At 39.6% G+C, this 23,347-nt stretch overlaps 2 protein-coding genes across 2 annotated transcripts in view; one reads left to right on the top strand and one right to left on the bottom strand.

Moving 5' to 3' along the window:
• Positions 1-2,246, top strand: part of larp1 (La ribonucleoprotein 1, translational regulator) — a 46,739-nt gene extending 44,493 nt beyond the window's left edge. Inside the window, exon 19 of the mRNA XM_082141236.1 lies at positions 295-2,246. Coding sequence (XP_081997362.1) covers positions 295-588 — 294 coding nt within the window. The 3' untranslated portion in view covers positions 589-2,246. The remainder of the gene's footprint in view (positions 1-294) is intronic.
• A 2,407-nt stretch (positions 2,247-4,653) lies between these two features.
• Positions 4,654-17,363, bottom strand: faxdc2 (fatty acid hydroxylase domain containing 2). The gene is made up of 8 exons (XM_082139972.1): positions 17,262-17,363; positions 16,670-16,770; positions 16,444-16,547; positions 16,004-16,125; positions 11,585-11,790; positions 8,179-8,284; positions 7,934-8,100; positions 4,654-5,370 (listed from the first exon to the last, which is right to left on the bottom strand). The coding sequence occupies exons 1-8, from the start codon at positions 17,268-17,270 to the stop codon at positions 5,211-5,213; spliced, it is 975 nt and encodes a 324-aa protein (XP_081996098.1). The 5' UTR covers positions 17,271-17,363; the 3' UTR covers positions 4,654-5,210.
• Positions 17,364-23,347: the final 5,984 nt, after the last annotated feature.

Raw genomic sequence — 23,347 nt, 5'->3', positions numbered from 1 at the left:
AAAACTCTGAAAACTTGCCGAAAATTTATTTTTTTACTTGCACAGTAATTTTTATTTTGGGTGAACTACACACAATACAGATTGTCACTATCCATGATACATATTGTTGCATTTTTGTATTGCGATGTGTAGTGACACGATATATTGTTACACCCCTAGAGTGTCGTCCACTTGTGATCCGATTGACCAAAACACATCTTAACACCAGCTGTAAACGGCCTGAGAGATGCTTCAGTTTCAGGAGTTGAAAGGTTATGCTCAAGTACCAAACCATGTGTTATTTCTTGTTTTCAGCCGCCAATGGAGGAAGGTGGGCGTAAGAGACACTCTTCCAGCGGAGATGGCCGTCGCCGTCACCCTTCCCAGCAGTCCAACCGAACCCAGAACCAGGCCGCTTCAGGCTCCGCCCCCCCGGCTGGAGCTCCTCCCACCAGAGATGCTGCTTCGGGCTCCGCCCCCCCTGCTGGAGCTCCTCCCACCAGAGATGCTGCTTCAGGCTCCGCCCCCCCGGCTGGAGCTCCTCTCACCAGAGATGCTGCCAACACCCCGAGCCAGCGAACCGCTTCAGACGGCAAGCCCCCGAAGTGAGCGTCTCACGGGCCGCGGGTCCGACCGACCGAACACAAGCATGACGCAACGGCTCGCCAATGAACGGCTCACGATTGTCCAATCTAGGCTCTTCCATCTTCCCCTCGTTCACAGCATTTGTGCATCAGAAACGGACAGCAGAGGGCATGAGAAATACTTCCATTCTTCGTTTTATTAAGACTTTGAAGTTTTATTCCTGTTGTATCATTGGGGTACAAAAAGGCTTTTGTTGAATCTTTCTGCTTTATAATCCTCAGTGGACTCACTGTTTTATTTGGCTGAACGATGCGTGATTCCACCATGATCTTTTTCTTTTTTCTTTCCTTGTTAGAGATTGTGTTGAACGATGATAAGATTGCTCTTGACTAGACTAGGTACTGGATGAGGCAAACGCGTAACACAGAAAATAATGCAAATACTATAGATCTGCAGTTGTTTGAGCGAGATGATTTTGTTACCTTTTTTTTTTTTCGGGAGTGGACGCTAAATTCTATAGCTAATAACTTTTAGCGTACCGTAAGCTTGGCCATCACTGTGACACTAACGTCCCGCCTGCCAAATCCTCTCGCTTGCTTCCAAGTGTCACGGTCTGTTACAGAAGACGACGACTACCTTCACATGGACGAATCATTCCTCCGCTCATCATCGCTGTCGAGGACGACCCGAGGCGCGCAGCCGAGCTCGTTCACCGGCAGAATCACACCGTCTCCTGCCAACGGGAGTCATTACCAGAGTGTTGGTCCTAGTGTACATATGAATTCAAGAAATTAAGAGACATTACACCACCTTGGCTGTATGTGTCATTTATTGTTTATAGAGATATATTTGCCTTACGTGTTCACCTTTTTTATGCTCGCCCTAATGCGTTTTGAGTTATTATGGGTATGTTTTAGTATCACTTCTTGCTTTTCTTCATACAAGCAGCATGTCGGTCTGAGTAAAGGGAAACTGACCTCAGGGTTTCAACTGGAATCATGTGAAGAAAGGCAAACCTTGATTATGATTATTTGAGATGAATTTGAAAACTTTGCCCGACTGCCTTTGGATCATAAGCAATATTCCAATCTAATTTATGGGATTTCACTTTTGAATTTGGCCTCCATATGAACGTCTATACATTTGTTTGCTGGAATGTTTTGGGTCATGCTCTCTCTGGTAATATTTGGATTTAAATTTGATCTCATTTGAACTCTCGGCAAACATTTAGCAGCTCCCGTTCCCCGTTCCCCTCGGTGGGCTTCTTCATTCACAGTAGCTGTGGTCAAATCCTGATGAGAAAATCCTTGTGATCACTGATATAATTAAAAGGCTTTTATTCAACTAAATGGTCTTTTCCATTGTGCGAGTTGATGACGGGTGTTGGTGCTGCTTCAGAGGTCAACGGCTCGGATCACTGGGAACAGACAAAATAGTTCATCAAGCCATATAAATAACTGTATGTGATCCATTAAAACTGTTAATACTTAATTACCATGACTCGTATACATTCGGCTTATTGAGAAAAGAAAAATGGAATCTGTAAAATACTTGAACCAAATCTTGTATCATAACACTTCATCTGGATTATAGGCAGATGTGATTTGCTATTAGTGTGATTTGTAATTTTGCTTTTAATAAACGGGAAAAAAAAAACTTTAAAATGATCAAAAACCTTAAAACAGCTGTTGAACTTTTCTTATAAACCCCAAGTCATTTTCACAGGTGTTGGGATAGCGCCGATAAGCGCACATTCCCACTCAATTCTGTTGAGCCCAGCCATGCAGTGTTCTTTCTTCAGGTGATGTAACTTCATCTTGGTATGGCTGTTGGATGAAGCGTCCTCTGCGTGTTTAAGGTCCTCCACTGAAATCATTTCTAAGATGAGGTTTGACTTAGTTATTATTCTGTCATTCCTACTGAAAAATCCAGCATTGCTGGTCACCAACATGAGGAATGGTTTGCATGCTGGGACAGCTTGGGATGCTGGCTCCTGGTTGGCTGGTCTTCAGAATGGGAAGCAGGAGTGCTGGTGGATCAGCTCAGTTTTGCTGGAGAACACCATGATTATGCTGGTCTGCCAGCTACGCCAAAACTATACCAGAACTAACCATACTAACGTGGAGTACATGCTGGATTTTTCAGCAGAGATCAGATCGTCATAAATAGTGTGTGTCAGGGTGTACCGTACTTTTGTTTTGGGGCTCAATGACCGAAGCATCTTTTCGAACTTCAGGATCCATTCAGAAGCCCTTTCAAGTGTTCAATGAATTTGTTGACACGACTGAAGCTTCGTTTTTATCCAGTCATGACAAGATATCTTCATTTGTTCCTCAGGAAAGCTGGGCCAATTTAATTCAGAGAGTTATGGACTGTTCAACCATCTCATATGTAACAAGTTGCATGTTTTGCACTTTATTGTTGATGTATGTTTTGAATCGTGTTATGTCATTTCATGAGTGGAATCAAGTGCTCTCTCGATCACCCTGCACAGACAGCTCTGAGTCTCTCTGGGCTTTACGTTGTCTCCATCTCTCAAAAACATCTCCAGTATTCATCCACATTTTAATATGCCTCTAGTCATAGAGCTTCTTATATGGATGCCAAGGCTTTTTGGGTCTGGAAGAATCTGTTTGCTGGCTACCATGGCTGCAATACGCTGGATTTAACACATTATGGTATTTTCATGCTTTATTATAGGAAATAAATGACATACTGTTTAGTTTGTCTTCGAGCCATTCCTCCCAGGACTTCATGAACCCGTTTGGAATCTTGATGTTCCGGCCACAGATGACTCAAAATTGGACCCAAAGCTCCAATTGGATTCTCCTGATATTTCATATCATGACTTCACATTTGATCAGATGACTTTTCAGACCACTATATTCATGCCAAGTTTCATGTCATGGTTATAGTGTAGGGTGTACAGCCGACACATTTCCGAACCCGCTTCAGCTCGCCTTGATTAGCTGGTTCAGGTGTGTGTGATCAGGGTTGAGCTGAGCTCTGCAGGACAGTGGGTCTCCAGGAACTGAGATTGGTCTACACCTGGGGTTCTCAGCTCTGGCCTTCGAGGTGCACTGTCCTGCAGAGTTTAGCTCTAACCTTGATCAAACTCGCCTTTCTAGTAATCCTGAAGACGTTGATTGGCTTGTTGAGGTGTGTTTGATAAGTGTGGATCTTGAGGGCCATATAGTGGCTAAAGAGACTGTGTTGCCAGATCTGTCTAGGGAAAACCACAAACAAGAAAATGCCAAAAATAAACCTAAATGAGTCTAAATGATTGATATTGGAAATAAGACCAAAAATGCCTACTTTATTAAATACTAAGTTCTGTCATGAAACACTAGATGGCACAGGCTGATCCCAGATAGCAACATAGTGTGGGCCCACATGTGGATTGAACGCGTACCGGATCTGGGCCGACACTATGTCTAGTGTCACTATTGCTATCTGGGATAGATCCATAACTCAATTTGGTAGCGATCACATCATTATCTAAATAGTGCAGCTGATTGGTTGCTACAATTGGTTGTTTTAATTAAACATATAAAACATGCATACGTACACAGATTTGATTTAAGAGTGTGTGTACGCTAAAATCCACACCAACGTTCAGATTTATAAAATCAGTCTTTGACGTGAACACTATCTTTTCCCTTCTGGAAGAGAGTCGGAGAACTGCAGGTATTCAGAGATTCCTGTTCTTGCTGCTCGCCGTTCTCAAGTAACGCATTTAGACGTTGACTTGAGCTATATGTGTTATATGTATGTTAATGACATGAATGCAGCGGTTCATCAGGATCATTTGCGAGATTTACAGTTTTATTGCGAACATTTGTTCTCTGAATCACACAAACGCTCTTTTGAGAAATGATGGTAATAGATCAAACGCTGGAGGGTTTCTACGCAACATCTTATAAATGAGTCCCCTGGTGACTTATTCATTTTTTTGGGCCTTATGGAGGGTCCAGGCTCGTATGACAATGGATTTCTTTATGCATACTCTGGTTCCAGAGGACAAATTGAACAGCAAGTGTCATTATTTTACTCTGCGCATCAGAATTATTAATGATCAAACACACCCAGTGCAGCAGATTAGTTTTAATGAGTGATCTTCAGTCAGAAAATCCAGAAACTGATCTCATAAAGAGTGTATGATTAGGTGCACAACAGTACAGTCATGGACATGTTCAATTCCAAGAAACCAGCACCAGACTTTCAGTATTAAAATATAGCATTGATCAGTATTAAAATCATTTATCAACTGTAGAAATGTTGGAGGTATTCTGACACAATATGAGAACTCAGACACAGATTAAGAACAATAAAAAGGACTGTATAGAGGAATTGATCGTCTCTGTACGACACAAGGTCATTCGACAGCATTTGAACCCTGATCCCAAACAACGACTAGAGCAGCTTCAGATAAAGTAAAGTGAGATACAGTAAATTAGCTTAGTCCTGCATGTTAGCTTAGTACAGCGCTTTAGGTTGAATGAACCTTAATTCCGTGATACTGAATCCAGGAGTGTGTCCATACTCCAGATCGATTGCACTGCTTGCGTAAGAGTTATCTTTACTTAATCAGTAATGTAGCCTTGCAGAGAATACAGGAACATGTCTATCGCACACGTGGATTCTGGTTAGTCGTGCTCTTTCTTGGCGTGTTCGGGGATGCTCTGACTCAGCGGGGTCAGACCCAGCAGGACGGTGTGCCGATCATATGCCTTTGAGTTACGGAACTTGTCGTCTGTCCCGTGAAGCCTGTCCAACACACCCAGCACTCCATAGCACTGATTAAACCTGCGGGCGGAGAGGGTCAGAGGTCAGGCAAGGACTTGTGCTAAAGAGCAAGGTTTTACCGTAGTAGGTCTATCCAAACTGATGATGCCATCATGACACGTGTCATGTTTAATGTATTGCCTTTGATTTTCCTCCTAGAAAAATTATTTTTTTACCGTATTTGTATTGATGATTTTTAAGCATACAACATTAAGAAAAACAGGGAAAAGCAAACAATAGAACAAGGGGTTCTGTTTTGGGGAAAGTATAGATCCACATATACAGTCATTGATTGTTTACATTACAGTACTCAATCCATTTCTTCAAGTATTTTAGAAAGAGGTCCTTTTTAAGTCTAAAAATAAAAGTCAATTCTTCCATATTGTGCATTTCTTTAACAATTTCTATCCATTCTCTAAGTAAGGGGCGTCCTGCTTATACCAATAGAAAACATTGCTTTTTCAATGGAACACCAAAGGAAATGACGTATACATAATCACAATCTATATTTAGCCTCTATGCGATACCTGAAGCCAGTGCTGGAAACCCATTAGAGCAAGTCTGCAACAATTAGGGTATAAGTAGCTTGTTATTATGAAGACATGCAGTGTGGACAATGGACTACAAAATGGTGCACATTTCAGTTTAGGCTCACTCATCCTAACTGATGTCAAAGAAAGCACAAAAAGCTGATAGATTTTTTGCAAATGAAAAATGAAGAGGCGATCATTTACTAATAAGCTGCAAACGGGTACGATATGGAGTGAGAATTTGCAAATCATTTTCATAAAGAAGAATTGCCAATACATTGATAGTTTTGACTCTGTTACATGATGCATCACCAGTTTGCATGTATGTATCCTCACATGGACAGCTATCAGCTGGTTGAACAGCTCTCCAGAGTTTGCCGGTTATCTCATGAGAACAAAGTTGACTGCATGAGTTGAAAGTAGAGCACAGTTGAAAGGCTCATTGATTGGACAACAGCACAGATCAACTCTACCTCACAGTCATAAACATGTCTTACTGCACACTACCAGGACGCTTATAACTACAGATGCACCGGTCGACCGGCCATAAATCCCAACCGGCTCTATTTTTGCTGATCCCTATTCTGGACTTGTGGAAAAACTGCATTGCAATCATTTTCCTAAAATGTAATTTGTGTGGAAATGTTACGGAGTCTGTAAACTGAAACTGCTCTTCCACAAGCGCCACCTACTGGCAGAGAGTGAATCTGCATTTTCATTCAGATCAATCTGCTGTTTTTGTTTAGTGTAGGTGTGTCCTATGTAGCATCATTATTTATTTTTTTTATTTTTTTTATTCATTTATTTGACATTGACATTGCAATTAAACATAGTACAAAACAAGTTTGTAACTAATGCTATGCAAAAAGAGTTTATAGCTATTGCTAATTTTCAACTCCAGTCCATTACACAAGTCTACACTCAGACCACTCGGTTTTTGCTTAAAATCGTGAAATTATACCATTTAATTTAAATAAAAAACTGCTCATGTTACATGTGTGAAGAATGAATCTCTGTTTGGATCATGATTAAAATGCAGTGCTTCCCACTAATTTCAAATGGCTACACATTTTTTTTTTTAACCAATAAATAAAATTGCTTGCACAAAGATACACAAATAAATTAAATAAATACATTTGCATCGGACTATTGGAATCCGCCAAATTTGCGTAAAAAAAAAAGACTGGTGCATCACTATTATAACCCTTAATAAGGTAATTAGGTAGTTTCTGAGAACAAATATACAGGATTTACTTTCAGCTTTCAGGAAAAACTTGCACTTCTGGGATATAACTTGTGAATATAACAAAACATTCTTCATTTACTACTAATGGAACCACAAAGACTAAACAACATAAAAAAGCAGTCAACATTTGGAACCACTGTAAAAGTGACTGACATTCATACACACACTCTGTTATTTATTTAAAGTAGTAGTTCACTTCAGAATTAAAATGTCCTGCTAATTTACTCTCCTCCACGTCATCCAAGATGTTCATGTCTTTCTTTCTTCAGTGGAAAAGAAATGAAGGTTTTTGAGGAAAACACTCCAGGATGTTCCTCCATATAGTGACTTCAATGGGGTGCGTAATGTGTGTCTCATCACAGCTAGTGCAAGACCAGCATTTGTGGTTAAAATTATATAAATGTGTATTTTGTTATAAAATGTCGGCTGGTTTGTCTAGATAAGACTCTTATTCCTCGGCTGGATCGTGTCGAGACTTTGAAGCTGCACTGAAACACACATCTGGACCTTCAACCCGTTGGACCCCATTGAAGTCACTATATGGAGAAACATCCTGGAGTGTTTTCCTCAAAAACCTGCATTTCTTTTCCACTGAAGAAAGAAAGACATGAACATCTTGGATGACGTGGGGGTGAATAAATAATCAGGAGATTTTAATATTGAAGTGAACTAATCCTTTAAGATAAGCCTATTATTTAAGGCTCTGATTTACTTCAAATCGAAGAACGAACTGGTGTGACGTCGTTTCAAACTAAACAGATTCGTGTTCACCTCAGCCCTTCGTGGACACGCTGAGCGCTGGCCTTACTTGAGGTGGTGGTAGTCGTGAAACTCTGGCGAGGGCAGCAGGGGTAAGTGGTACCCGCAGTGGGAGACGGTGGTCACCAGCAGAGCGATGGTGAACCAGAGGCTGGTGGTGGAGACGTGTGAGCCGAGCAGAACCGGACCCGCCAGCGCCGGCAGCATGTTGGACAACTGCAGACACACACATCGAGGGCTTACAACACACACCCACTGTACGGGTCACATGATCACACCTGAGCCGGATCTTACCACATGCTCCACCGGATGAGCGTAGAGCGCCACCACTCCCACCGGAGCCGTCCACTCGTGGTGAATCTTGTGGATGCTCTTGTAGAGCGACGGATGGTGGACCAGCCTGAGAAAGAGAAGATGAGCGTTCATGAACGTGAGAAATATTTCAGATTCTGCGTGTGATGGAATTATGGCGAGCCGTTTAGACTGTTATTCATTCCCGGGATATGAATTCTTGATTTCAACAAATGAATTGCTACAAGGGACATGTTCATTTCTGATATATTCATGAATGTGATTCTATTAAGAAAGCCATTTTAGATATCTGAAATTACTAATGTAATAATGACAAATGTAACATGTTGAAATACATTCACAGATATCAAGTATTAATATTTCAACTAGTGACAGTTGAGTTAATGATATCAGAAATACATATTTTTACTAGTAACAAAATTATTAAAATCAAAAATGATATCTACTAGTAAGAAATTAATTCTTGATATCAACAATTGAATTTGATGATAGCCTGTGGTGAAAATACAATTACAGACATCATCTATAGTTTAAATAAAATTCATGATATCAAGAAAATTTGCCTCGAAGTCAAAATTAGACGTTTGTAGCTTTCAGCCTGTGTGTGTGTGTGTGTGTGTGCGTGTGTGTGTGTGTGTGTGTGTGTGTGTGTGTGTGTGTGTGTGTTTTTGTGCAAATGCACTACAGGGATTTTGTCAGATCAAATTCCCCGCAACTACTGATGTTCGATTCTTGAACAAATCTGTGTTTTAAGCCAGTAACCGGTCGAGCCAGTTCACAGAATTGAACTGAATCGTTGATTGACGGGTTGATGATGTAAGACGCACAGCATTTGCGGCAGAGAATGAGCCAATGAGAACGTCCAGATGGGTTATTGAACCAAAGAATCGGTTCAAAATGAACGAATCAAACCGCAGAGTTGGAAAGTCCAGGTTCAGAAAGTAAAAAGTCCTCCTCAGTATTTCTACATTTCTACCTATTTCTACCTCATCACGCTATTTCTACATCATTACGCTATTTCTACCTCATCACGCTATTTCTACGTCATTACGCTATTTCTACCTCATCACGCTATTTCTACGTCATTACGCTATTTCTACGTCATCACGCTATTTCTACGTCATTACGTTATTTCTACGTCATTACACTATTTCTACATCATTACGCTATTTCTACATCATTATGCTATTTCTACATCATTACGCTATTTCTACGTCATCACGCTATTTCTACATCATTACACTATTTCTACGTCATTACGCTATTTCTACGTCATTACGCTATTTCTACATCATCACGCTATTTCTACGTCATTACGCTATTTTTACGTCATCACGCTATTTCTACGTCATTACGCTATTTCTACCTCATCACGCTATTTCTACGTCATTACGCTATTTCTACCTCATCACGCTATTTCTACGTCATCACGCTATTTCTACGTCATTACGCTATTTCTACCTCATCACACTATTTCTACGTCATTACGCTATTTCTACATCATTATGCTATTTCTACATCATTACGCTATTTCTACGTCATCACGCTATTTCTACATCATTACACTATTTCTACATCATTACACTATTTCTACGTCATTACGCTATTTCTACGTCATTACGCTATTTCTACATCATCACGCTATTTCTACGTCATTACGCTATTTCTACGTCATTACGCTATTTCTACGTCATTGCACTATTTCTACATCATTACACTATTTCTACATCATTACGCTATTTCTACATCATTACGCTATTTCTACATCATCACGGTATTTCTACGTCATTACGCTATTTCTACGTCATTACGCTACGCTATTTTTACGTCATTACGCTATTTCTACGTCATTGCGATATTTCTACGTCATTGCGATATTTCTACCTCATCACGCTATTTCTACGTCATTCCGCTATTTCTACGTCATTCCGCTATTTCTACGTCATTACGTTATTTCTACGTCATTACGCTATTTCTACATCATTACGCTATTTCTACGTCATTACGTTATTTCTACGTCATTACGCTATTTCTACATCATTACGCTATTTCTACATCATTACGCTATTTCTACGTCATTACGCTATTTCTACATCATCACGCTATTTCTACGTCATTTCGCTACGCTATTTCTACGTCATTACGCTATTTCTACATCATTATGCTATTTCTACATCATTACACTATTTCTATATCATTACGCTATTTCTACATCATTACGCTATTTCTACATCATTACGCTATTTCTACGTCATTACGCTATTTCTACATCATCACGCTATTTCTACATCATTACACTATTTCTACATCATTACGCTATTTCTACGTCATTACGCTACGCTATTTCTACGTCATTACGCTATTTCTACGTCATTATGCTATTTCTACATCATTACACTATTTCTACATCATTACGCTATTTCTACATCATTACGCTATTTCTACGTCATTACGCTATTTCTACATCATCACGCTATTTCTACGTCATTACGCTATTTCTACGTCATTACGCTATTTCTACCTCATCACGCTATTTCTACGTCATCACGCTATTTCTACGTCATTACGCTATTTTTACGTCATTACGTTATTTCTACGTCATTACGCTATTTCTACATCATTACGCTATTTCTACGTCATTACGCTATTTCTACGTCATTACGCTATTTCTACGTCATTACGTTATTTCTACGTCATCACGCTATTTCTACGTCATTACGCTATTTCTACGTCATTATGCTATTTCTACGTCATTACGCTATTTCTACGTCATTACGCTATTTCTACGTCATTACGTTATTTCTACGTCATCACGCTATTTCTACGTCATTTCGCTATCTCTACATCATTACGCTATTTCTACATCATTACGTTATTTCTACGTCATCACGCTATTTCTACATCATTATGCTATTTCTACATCATTACGCTATTTCTACATCATTATGCTATTTCTACATCATTACGCTATTTCTACGTCATTGCACATGCGCAGTCCTTTAAGTTTCGGTTTTCAATCTGATCAAGTGTTTACATGTTCTCTCGATGGATTAGAAAAGGAATAAACTAGGAATAAACCCCTTTCAATCCGATCGAAATGTCATTGGGATCGAGCTGAGTCGGCTCGAGTAAGGTGTTTTACATGAAGGCTTTTCAGTCCGATTGAGCCGTCAATCCCATTACTAACGGATTATTTGGTAGCATGTAGACGTAGCCAGTGATTCTGCTGTATGATGTGACCGCTGACCTGTGTGTGTAGTGTCGGAAAGCTGACCTGTGTGTGTCGTAGAGGAGCATCATGTGACCGCTGACCTGTGTGTGTAGTAGAAGAGCATCATGTGACCGCTGACCTGTGTGTGTAGTAGAAGAGCATCATGTGACCGCTGACCTGTGTGTGTAGTAGAAGAGCACCTCCTCCATCAGGCCGCAGACGGACAGCTCCAGCAGGACCCAGTGGAAGCTGGGCAGCTCCGGGCCACACGGGTCCCCGCGCCACTGCATCAGCATGTAGACCAGAACCACCACCGGCCCCGACAGACACACCTGGTTAAACAGCACCGTCTTCACCGCATGACGCAACCGGCCCGCGTCCACCTGTCGGAAACACTCATTATACCTGATGCTCAGCAACAGACATTCTACTGACTATATGGGCCCTATTTTAAGGATCTGAGCTCATGGTCTAAAGCACACTCAGCACGAGTCCGAATCCAGTTTTGCTAGTTTAACAACAGGAAAAATGGTCGGCGCTCCCGGCGCTGGTCTAAAAGTGTTGTCCCTATTCTCTTAATGAGTAACGGGTGTGTTTTGTCTCTATTCTCTTAATGAGTAACGGGTGTGTTTTGTCTCTATTCTCTTAATGAGTAACGGGTGTGTTTTGTCTCTATTCTCTTAATGAGTAACGGGTGTGTTTTGTCTCTATTCTCTTAATGAGTAACGGGTGTGTTTTGTCTCTATTCTCTTAATGAGTAACGGGTGTGTTTTGTCTCTATTCTCTTAATGTTTTGGGCGTGACGTGAAATAAACCAATCAGAGTCTCATCTCACATTCCCTTTAAAAGCCAGTTGCGCTTGCGCCGCGGCGGATTCGCTATTTACATGGAGGAAATACCAAGCGGAAAAACTGAACACTTCTCTAGCGAGGAAACAGATCTGCTCGTGTGCGAGGTTAAAGCTGTGTGTGTGTGTGTGTGTGTGTGTGTGTGTGTGTGTGTGTGTGTGTGTGTGGTTAAAGCGAGATCATCTACGAGACAAGCCGGATTCACCATATCTTTATGTACACTATAATAATCTTCTTATTTTTAATACTTGGCATTGCTTGTGTGCTGCTGCGCATCCCTGTGTGTGTAATAAGCAGAGTGTGTGTGTGTGTGTAATAAGCAGAGTGTGTGTGTGTGTAATAAGCAGAGTGTGTGTGTGTGTGTGTAATAAGCAGAGTGTGTGTGTGTGTGTGTAATAAGCAGAGTGTGTGTGTGTAATAAGCAGAGTGTGTGTGTGTGTGTGTAATAAGCAGAGTGTGTGTGTGTGTGTGTGTAATAAGCAGAGTGTGTGTGTGTGTGTGTGTGTGTGTGTGTGTGTGTGTGTGTGTGTGTGTGTGTGTGTGTGTGTGTGTGGTATAAGCAGAGTGTGTGTGTGTGTGTGTGTGGTATAAGCAGAGTGTGTGTGTGTGTGTGTAATAAGCAGAGTGTGTGTGTGTGTGTGTAATAAGCAGAGTGTGTGTGTGTGTGTGTAATAAGCAGAGTGTGTGTGTGTGTGTGTAATAAGCAGAGTGTGTGTGTGTGTGTGTGTAATAAGCAGAGTGTGTGTGTGTGTGTGTGTGTGTGTGTGTGTGTGTGTGTGTGTGTGTGGTATAAGCAGAGTGTAGCACGTTGTGCACTAATATTACTAACGCGTTCTTTAATAACAAATAAAATCCTGCACCATTGACTTTAGACCAGGGTTCAGTTGGTCAGTGGCTCAGTGTATTTCAGTTCCTCAAAACAGCAACGGTCCATCAATACACCAGAACACACACTCGTTCTCAGACCAGCAGCCCATGGGCCACAGATGAGCACTAATGCATTTGCTATTTAAATAATGTGTCGCAGGACGTAAAAATGAAAACTGCGTCGGGCTGAAACTAGCAAAACACACTTGCGTCGCCGGGTGTGTGATCGGGCCCTTAGTCTTTGATACATGTCAACTTATTCTACTAACTTGAACCCTAACCTAACTAATGAGAGTTAGCTGACATGTAGCTGTTACTTATATCTCTAAAGCAGAGGTTACTCAAGGGTAAAGCATTATCTGATGTGAAAACCTCCTCAGGAAACGTTCAACTGTACAGATTATTATTATCAGACTTTTAAAAACCTGTTGCATCATATAATGACTGAGACTGTCATCGGTGAACTCTGAACTTTATCATAAACAGGGTATTCTTGAGCTTCTCTCTTTGCTTTAACAGCCAGACATTATTATTATTATACACTACATAATCTAAACATGTAAGTGTTTACGACTGATATTTTAAGCTTATATATGCTGTGTAATCTAAACTCATGCAATGCGTGCTAAAACTGTTATCAGTGCAGAAAGTTATCACTTTACAGGCCAATATTATCATTCAGCAGCATTTGGACTATGAGCTACAGTACAGACAGAAGAAACAAAGAAGAATATTTACTCTAATTTATCAATACATAGCGATATTTGCATATATTTGACTAATACACCCTAACCATCTTTGAGCAGTGCTGCAAACAAGTCACCAAATTAAGAGTTTTGAATTGATTCTCTGAAACACAGTCTAAAGTAATACAGAGAAATTACTTGGAAACATAGAAATCATGTTTAAATCAGAGACGATATTGAAACATGTCTGCATTATTAGTGAGTCACAAAATAAGGAAAGATCATGTAATTTGTCTAATGACAAGGTTGTTAAGAAACTTACTGGTCAAATAGTAATTGCATTAAAATCAGTGCAATATTCAATAATGTTGCTTAATCTTTCATTGTCAGCAAAATAATTGTGTGAATATTAAATATATTTCCCAGCGTCAGCAAGAACTGATCAGTGGGTTTGGGTCTTTTCTTCATTATACTAGGGCTGCCACTATCCATTATTATTATAATCAAGTCATTGACCAATTATTGTGATGATTAATCGAGCAATCAGATATTTTTTGTTATTAATAATTGGATCCATACAGTCTCAAAGGTAAGTAACACACTAGGGATGCACTGATATCAAAATGTTGGCCTGGTTATAACCATCAAACCCATCAAGGGCGAAGAGAGCACATCTGATGAGTCTCAGCTGAAGGAAATATTATTTATCAGCTGAATATATCGGCCAGATTTTCTTATTGAGACGATAACATTAAAAATGAACATATATCGGCTGATACCGATATGGAGGCCAATATCTGGTGCATCCCTAAAGCATACATGTAATATGCATGAACATTATCCAAATTAATCTAAATTCAGTTTAAATCATTACGTCAAGATGTCACATCATGAACTCTACTTAATGAATTTATTTTATTTTATCGTGCAATTGTAAAATTACAATACTAATGCCTTAATATATTTCTCAAGCGTTACACCATCAAGCTCGTATTAGTCCTTAAAGCTTCTCCTTTGTTGGCAACATGTTCATAAACGCTTGTCTTTACAAATCCGCGCTTCACTCTGAAACACACAGCGCATGCCTTTCAGGAGATCACAGCCTTGCCATGATTTGATAATCACTAAAGCCAACAGTGATTTAAATGTATTTCAACATATAGAGCAGGCCTTGTATAACATGGTCTAATAATGTAAGAATGTTTTTTTCATGTACACTACCAGTCAAATGTTTTGGATTGTTAATATTTGTAATTTTTTCTTCTGCTCACCAAGGCTGCATTTATTTGATTAAAAATACAACAAACCAGTAATATTGTTAAATATTATGACAATTTAAAATAACTGTTTTCTATTTGAATATATTTTAAAACGTAATTTATTCCTGTGATCAAAGCTGAATGTTCAGCATCATTACTCCAGTCTTCAGTGTCACATGATCCTTCACAAATCACTCTAATATGATGATTTGATGCTCAAGAAACATTTATGATTATTATCAGTTTTTTTTCAGGATTATTTGATGAATAGAAAGTTCAAAAGAGCAGCATTTATTTGAAATAGAATCTTTTGTAACATTATAAATGTCTTTACTGTAACTTTAGATCGATTTAATTAATCCTTGATGAATAAAAGTATTGATTTCTTTAATTTATTTCCACCAAATTTTTTTATAAAAATTCTTACTGACCCCAAACTTCTGAACGGTAGTGTTTAATGTTACAAAAGCTTTAGATTCCAGATAAATGCTGTTCTTTTGAACTTTCTATTCATCATAGCATCATGAAATAAAAATGTAAATAACTGTTTTTAAAATTGATAATAATCATAAATGTTTCTTGATCATCAAATCATCATATTAGAATGATTTGTGAAGGATCATGTGACACTGAAGACTGGAGTAATGATGCTGAACATTCAGCTTTGATCACAGGAATAAATTACACTTTACTATATATTCACATAGAAAACACATAGAAAAGTTATTTTAAATTGTAAAAATATTTCACAATATTAGTTTTTATTTTTTTATCAAATAAAGGCAGCCTTGGTGAGCAGAAGAACATTAAACATCTTACAGATCTTACAGTTAAAATGGAGGATTTCTACAAATGCAGTGATGGTGACAGCCCTGGGAAGAATCCCGCACCGTTAGAAACAGGCAGTGATGATTGAGAGCTTAAACAGGACGATACCGGATTGTTTTTGTCAGGCTGAATCCTGTAGCGTGTGATGAAGCTCGGCTTCCCCGTGGTGTCGACCAGCATCAGCAGGGCGTTAAACAGCCAGAACGAGAGCGTCGGCACCAACATGGTCCCTGTTCAACACCACAGACAACATGCAGCATTGATCCACTATTCATGTTTGGGCAGAAACCACTGTGAACTCTTAGCATTGTTGGGAAGATTTAATAAAATAAAATTGCCTGATGCAGAATACAGTGGCTTTTGCCAAAGTTATGCCATTTAAGTGAAGTTTTGAGAGACTGACACTAACAAAGATTGATATGTTTCTGTTTTGCACTTTGAGGCAGTCAGTTCAAGTCTAGAACAACAGATGCGTGAACACTTCATGATCAGTGTCCAGAGGGGAAGCTGCATAAAGGTTAAAAAACAAGTTTGACTGAATCTCTGACCGGTAAAAAACAAGGCGGCCTCATTTCCCCCCATGGCCTGGTGAAGCTTGGTCCACTGTGTCTGCCAGAAGTCTCCAGACGCTCCCCAAAACCTCTGCAAGTGCCTTCAAAACACAAGCAGCTCATTAATGATTAATGCTCAACCATAAAGGACACGGCGAGCGCAAGGTACAGATTAGCAGGATCTGAAATGTAAAGCAAGACTGTGAAAATGAAAATTGCTCACCATGTCACTGAGTTTCTAAACCCGACCAGGAAGAAAAGCCCAGATCCGATGACGAAAGCTGCTTTCTTCACCGAGTCCCAAAGCCCTCCAGTGTTTCCCTTCTTAGAGAGATGAAGACAAAATGCCACTTCATATTGTTTGAAGTTCAACAACTAATGTATATAAAGTGCCACCATAAGAGCATTTGTTAAACTTATACACCACCCGTGAAAAGCACTGTGACATAATAATAGAATAATAGTAAAGTCATCAAAACTACGACATGACACAGTGTTTCTGACAGGATTGACAGCTTGTAAACTGTTAATGGTGCAGAAACAATTCAGCATTTATTATTATTACTTTATTATATATATTTTCGATGTACAATTACAAGTTATTATATGCAATATGTTTGTTTTCATCAAATTGAAATAGCAGTTTCAATCTTTTAAATAGTTTCTTTGTAAACTTCAGACTCGTTATGCAAAATAACACGACAGCGATGATGTAACAACAGTGACACATCTATAGTTACACACACATTAAAGTAAGAGTTCAGTGAGACAGAACAAACCCACACAGTGAACAATAATGCAGTGAAATGACTTACTCTGTCCATGCTGACTGTGTGAGATCAGGAGCGGACAGTCATGTCTGTTTATACTGTACATGTTTACAGCCTCGTCTACGTCACCAGCTGACCTGTGATTGGCCAACCGCTGGTCAGCTGACGATCCATGCAACATGATTGCGGAGGAAACACCAGTCAGTACAGTAGCTGCTCCTTTCTTCATTAAAATATCAGGGTTCCCACACCTTGGTTAACTTCAAATTCAAGGACCTTTCAAGGACTTTCTAGGTCCAATACCCTCAAATTCAAGGACTTAATGTGGGGACACAATTCAAGTGAGAGTATAGGTTACATCGTGTTACCTTAAGACACATTGTTACAGTTTTTATGTGTCAAACACAAATATGCTTTTTTTTTTTTTTTTTTTTTTTTGGCCATATGACAGAGATCTGATATTCTATTAGTCGTATTTCTGTCTTGCATAACACTGGAGAATATTCAGTAGGCCTGCTACATCCTGTAGTCTAAAATGATCTAATATTAACTTTTGCATGATTTTTTTTAAAAGAGCTTAAGGCTGATACTTCTGCGTCGGACCTGCGCCGGAGCCTCTACGCTGTAGGCCACGCGTTGGTTTTCATTTATACTTCTGCGTCGTCGTCCGCGTTGACGCGCAATTACACTTGCAGAGGGAGCATGTGAAACCCGAGGGAGGGGTCCTAGCAGACCAATCACAGCGCTTGCGTCCGCGTAGAGTTGATGCGTTGTTACATTTTTGGAGAGGTGCGCGTCAGGGTAGGCGAAGGGTACGCACGCTACACACAGCCTACGACGTAGCTACGGCGTGAGTTCGACGCAGAAGCTCATGTAACCAGCCTATTTTCCACGTAACGCGTAAATGTGCGTAACTAACGTAAATGAAGCAAGCTAGTATGCACATGCCACCAAGTGTTGGCGAAATAACACATTAGCGGAATAATACGGATTTTTTCCAGAAAACTTCTTGGCACAAAATAAATGCAAGCACTTTTAAGGACCTGTATCTATGTATGTTTATTTTCAAAAACTTTCCAGGGCATTGACGTTTTTTTTCAGATTCACAAACTTTCAAGGAATTCAAGGACCCGTGGGAACCCTGAAATATGAATAATATAAAAATCTTGAATACAAAAATAATACCTAACAATAAAATTGCATCGACTATCATAGACACAGCAGATTGTATTAATTGAGAGATTTATTTGCAGTCTCAAAAGTAAGTAAAATACTATATGGGATGCACTGATATGAACATTTTGTCGATACTGTTAAGCGATTATTCTTTATATCTGAAAGCCGATAACTGATATATTGACCCATAAATCTAAATCCAAATTTTTATATAATTTTTGAGAGCCTGATTACAAAAACAAAAGTCTCACCATTACAAGCCATGTTCCAAGCACACAGTTATAATGTTCTTATTATAATTTTATGTAGCCTATATGACAGACTTGTGCTGAACTGTATTTTCCTTTTTTGAAGTGATTCCAATCATATTTTAAGCAATTCAAAACCATCATGGCGAACAGTGTCTCAGCTGAAGGCAATATTATTTATCAGCTTTAATATTTATTTATTTATTTGTAAGTTCAAAATAGGAGATCATTTTGGTGCCTAGCGTTACATTTAGTTGGAATAACTGTCTAGAACATCCCAATCATCAGATATCTGAACACAATAACACAACAGTTATTGACTTCCATCTGCACATCTGAGTCATCATGTAGGATCAGTAAGCTGGGCTTCCCCAAGTGCAGAAACTTTCATTTTATTAAGTTTCCCAGGAAGTGATGATTTAGTTCACATTACAATCTAGTACTCCTAGACCAGAGGTTAAAGTCACCATAAAATCAACATGGACAATTCTTGTTTTTTATGGAATATTGCAGTGTTTATTCTAAATGATTTATCAGGGCAACCTGTCACTCACATGAGATCAGCCAATAGCAAACCACAACCATCCAATCATCCAATCAATTCCCCACGGACTCAATCAAGCCCCGCCCACATTTGTTCTTATTCCAGAATATATATTCACTTGGATATACAGCACAATAGAGAAGAACCAGACCAGCACAACTTCTGTTTCATGACGACATTAAGACAATTAAGACCAACATTGAGCCCCTAACTAAAAACACACAATCCAAGCACTATATTTAATGGAATTTAATGATTTGTAATTTATACTTAAAACATTACACTTATGAAAACATTTGCAATTGTTTAGTAAAAGATGTCAATGATGTTTGAGTTCTAGTTTCACCAGCAGGTGTCGCCAACATTTCAAAACCAAAGCAGTTGCTTTAATTAAAGCTTCGTTACTCTCTGCCACCAATAATGAATCGACCACAGCTACACCTGACAGCTGGAGGCTGGTGTTCTCTGCGACTCTGCAGCGGCGCATTTGAAGGCTGAATGCGTCGTCAAGCACTTATTTAAAGGTGCAGTGTGTAAGAATGACAGCAAGTGGTGGAAATAGGAACTGCAGTCCAAATTCAAAATATCAGAGATCGTTGTTTCCTCCTCCTCCTCCTCCTCCTCCTCCTCCTCCTCCTCCTCAGACTCGACGCTCACGCCGGTTGCCATTCTGAGGACACGCGACAGGAACGAGCGCAATTGACAACGAACGCCGAGGAGACTTTGGCCGTTTCTCAAAACCAAGAATGCAAAGAACGGACTTGTGTTCTTGGGGAGAACGCTCTTGCTAGTTGTTCTTGGAAGAATGAACTCACAAGGTGACGAGCACACAGAACACTGCTGACAGTTTGAGACGATGTGTTCTTGCTGGTATTGCGCAATAATACCCCCGCACAGACGCCGTCTGCAGTACCCAAACATAACGCGATTTAAATAACGGTTTAAACGGGTTAAATAACGGGTTTAAATAACCCAAACATAACTCCTTCCTCGAATGCCGAAATGAATGCTGGGATATTTCTGCCGTCAAGTTCACACAAGTTACCAACCGCTGCATCCTCTGTAAAATGGGCGAGTCAAGAACACTTCCGGGATTTTTAACCGTTCTTGCCAAAATGCAAACTTGTGTATTGGGACAGTACTTGGGCAGCGAATGATGACGTTTCACAAGTTCACAAGAACACAAGTACAGACAAGAACGCATATTGAGAAACGGCCATACTCACTTACAAACTTACACTTCGTAAGTTAATGAGTTGATTTATCCGTGTTTTAATATGCTCTCGTTCATAGAGATTTTTAGATGGATATCGAGGCTTTTTAGGTTGTGTGGAATCTGCCATCTCTGACCCAGTTTGTTTGCTCATTTTCAAGGCTGCGATACGCTGTGTTTCCTGCCAACTGGCGTCCCAGGGTGTCGAAATACTATTGGCTGAGCTGGCAGTGGGCGGAGTCACACAGACCAAAACAAAAACCGACTGACAACACAGACCGTGTAAAATAATAAGTAAAATAACTTTCTGTAGAAGTGTTGCCCGTTCGTCGACGAACCGGCCGGTTCCGGCAATGATGACGACGCCTTCTCGGAGTCTCAGAGGATGAGGAGCCCATCCCGCACTCTTGCGTTCCCCAGGCTAACACCCCCGTGGCCTTACCCTAGTCCATCCTCCTGGACGAGTGTGAACATCTCTCCTCAACATCGAGTGGCCGGCTCCACAGAGCGCCACCGACCAGGAAAGGGACATTTACGACGGGAAACTGCTGGGACTAAATTCATGAAGCACATGAGGCACAACTGGAGCGACCCGCTCGATCTCAAACACGGTCTCGAGGGCCTTGAGGTGAAAGATATGGCAGCTCGTCCTCCGTAATGCTCGTCAGGCCATCCACGCCTGCCGGTGCTCCATGGTGTTTTCTGTAATGGGAGAGCGTGCGCTCTGGCTGAACCTGTTGGGCCTCGCAGACCGTGAGATGATGCCTCTGACCAGGCATTGGCTGCGCGCTTCTGTCTGTCAAGCCAGACTTGATGCAATCGGATGCTTTTTGTAGATTTGAAAATCATGCTTTCCCCCCATTATGGTTGAATCACGGAAGCTACACCAGTTACTTTTGCCAAGAGATCTCTATTTATTATGTATCATGTGTCAGACAGAGAGAAACAGGCATATAATAATATAAGGCTACATGAGAGGTGGTCTTCATTCTAGATTTCTCTGTTCCCCATTTCTCTATCTTCTCCCCCCATCATCTCTGTGTTTCCTCCCTCTCACGCCCTCATGCCTTTATGTTTCTCTGAGGTGGTACAGCAAGATTGAGCTTATATACATTGCAGAGAGACTTACAACTTCTTCGTAAGGTAGAAAAAACATGTTGCTTATGTTTAAAAATGGAATTTACCTAATGCTTTCACATGGTACAATCCACTATCCACATTAAGAAACTATTTCTCAGTGTATACATTAATACATTAATACATTAGTGGTAAACATATGGTACATTTGCATCAGTTGAAACATTCATTTTCTTGCAAAGAGCAACTGTACACACATGAAGCATCATCATCATTGGAGCATCTCTGCTAAGTGAACATTGCATACCTCTAAGCTAAATATAACTCTACCAGCTCTCTGCTCAGCACACAAGTACAAACATAGTCTGACTTCACAAAATACATTATGAAATTATAAAGAAAATGAATAAAGAAAAATTAAACTAAAAAATAACATTAAACAGTACATTTTTAGTCTTCACTTTTGCAGAGGAAGTTTTGAAGTTAAGCATCTTTTCTTTTTTTTTTTACATAACTGTTTATGTATGCTCAATAGTTTGTACATTATGTGGTGTAAAATAATAATTGAATGATTTCAGCCACTGGTTTGCCAGTGGCCGATCGTTAGGATAGGCTCCGTGTTAATGAGCCAACAGCCATCGAGTTTATTTGTTTGTTTATTTGTATTATAAGTTATTACTATTTTGCTTTGATGGTCTTTTAAAATAGTTTGCTTGATAACTTGTATAAATGAATCTGTGGTGGTATAATAAAGTTTCAGTTGTGATCATTCCTATCGCATTCTCAATTGATAGCCTGCATAACTTCAACTATATATTAGTATCAAAACACAATGAGAATGTTATGTTTATGTTTTTGACATGCATGAATTAATGCATGTAAACCGTCTTCATATTTTTCCGCGAAACACACATGCTCTATGATTAGAAACATGGTGAGATGGTGAAATGAGCAATCCTGCAGCACTTTCACAAGGCTTTAGTTCACAAGCTGACCACAACAATTTAAATGTAAAAATTCAATTACAAGTGGTTACACCGATCAACCACAAAGTTAAATGTTACTCATGGGGGTTTATTTACAAATGTGTATATGGAGAAGACATAATTGGCAAAAGTATGAGGATTGTTATTATTACTATAGGGATAATTAGGCACATACACTGCTGTGATTGTTCTGTCATTGCTTGCTCAGTTGGGAAATAATATCGAAGGATCTCTTTATTAAATCCTAAAGTGAAGTCTAATTTTTTTATATATATTATCAGGGGACATTCCTATCCTAATCCTAATTTTATTCACAAACGAGAAGTCATGGCATATACTATGACATAGAATTAGCAAAAACTTTTAAACACATATTAACACACTTCTTGGGATCCCAGACAAATGAAAGTTTGTTCAAAATTTTAAATACACTGAATTGTAATAAACAAAGTGAAAAAACAAAGTGTCTGCTTTCAGGGTATTGTAAATTACCTCTTTAGTTGTGATGTTCTATCCAGCCCACTGGGGGGACTCGAGGAGTACTGAATGCTAAAGTTACAGAGACAAGCGAATAACGGGGTTCCTTATGTAAACCACTATGTTTTACAGTCTATGGTAAACCATAGATATATCTATGATGTAAACAAGCTGAAGACAGTATTGTTGTTCCATGCGGCTCTTCAATAAACAAAATAGAGACGATTAATGCCTCCTTGCAAATGCATACAAGACATCTGCTTTGTCTGGTGTACAGGGATATTTACAAGGGATGTGGAAATGAAGCCTCATGAATCTGAGGCTTTCTCCTGACTGTTCCGGGAAAAGATTCAAAGCTTCGAGAGTGTCGAGAACAGCGCCGAGAGCAGCGCCATCTGGTGCTTATTTAA

The sequence above is a fragment of the Leuciscus leuciscus genome (assembly GCF_965113295.1).
Source record: "Leuciscus leuciscus genome assembly, chromosome: 16".
Classification (NCBI taxonomy): domain Eukaryota; kingdom Metazoa; phylum Chordata; class Actinopteri; order Cypriniformes; family Leuciscidae; genus Leuciscus; species Leuciscus leuciscus.
Note: the sequence above shows the minus strand (reverse complement) of the source record. Positions and strands in the feature narration are given on the sequence as shown.

What these genes read in the sequence shown, in the direction of transcription:
- faxdc2 (XM_082139972.1), bottom strand. An exon ending in AGCCTGACAAAAACAATCCG is followed by an intron (nt 11,791 to 16,003) that starts GTATCGTCCTGT and finishes TGTTTCCGACAG; the next exon opens with GTGGACGCGGGCCGGTTGCG. An exon ending in CACGACTACCACCACCTCAA is followed by an intron (nt 5,371 to 7,933) that starts GTAAGGCCAGCG and finishes CTCCGCCCGCAG; the next exon opens with GTTTAATCAGTGCTATGGAG.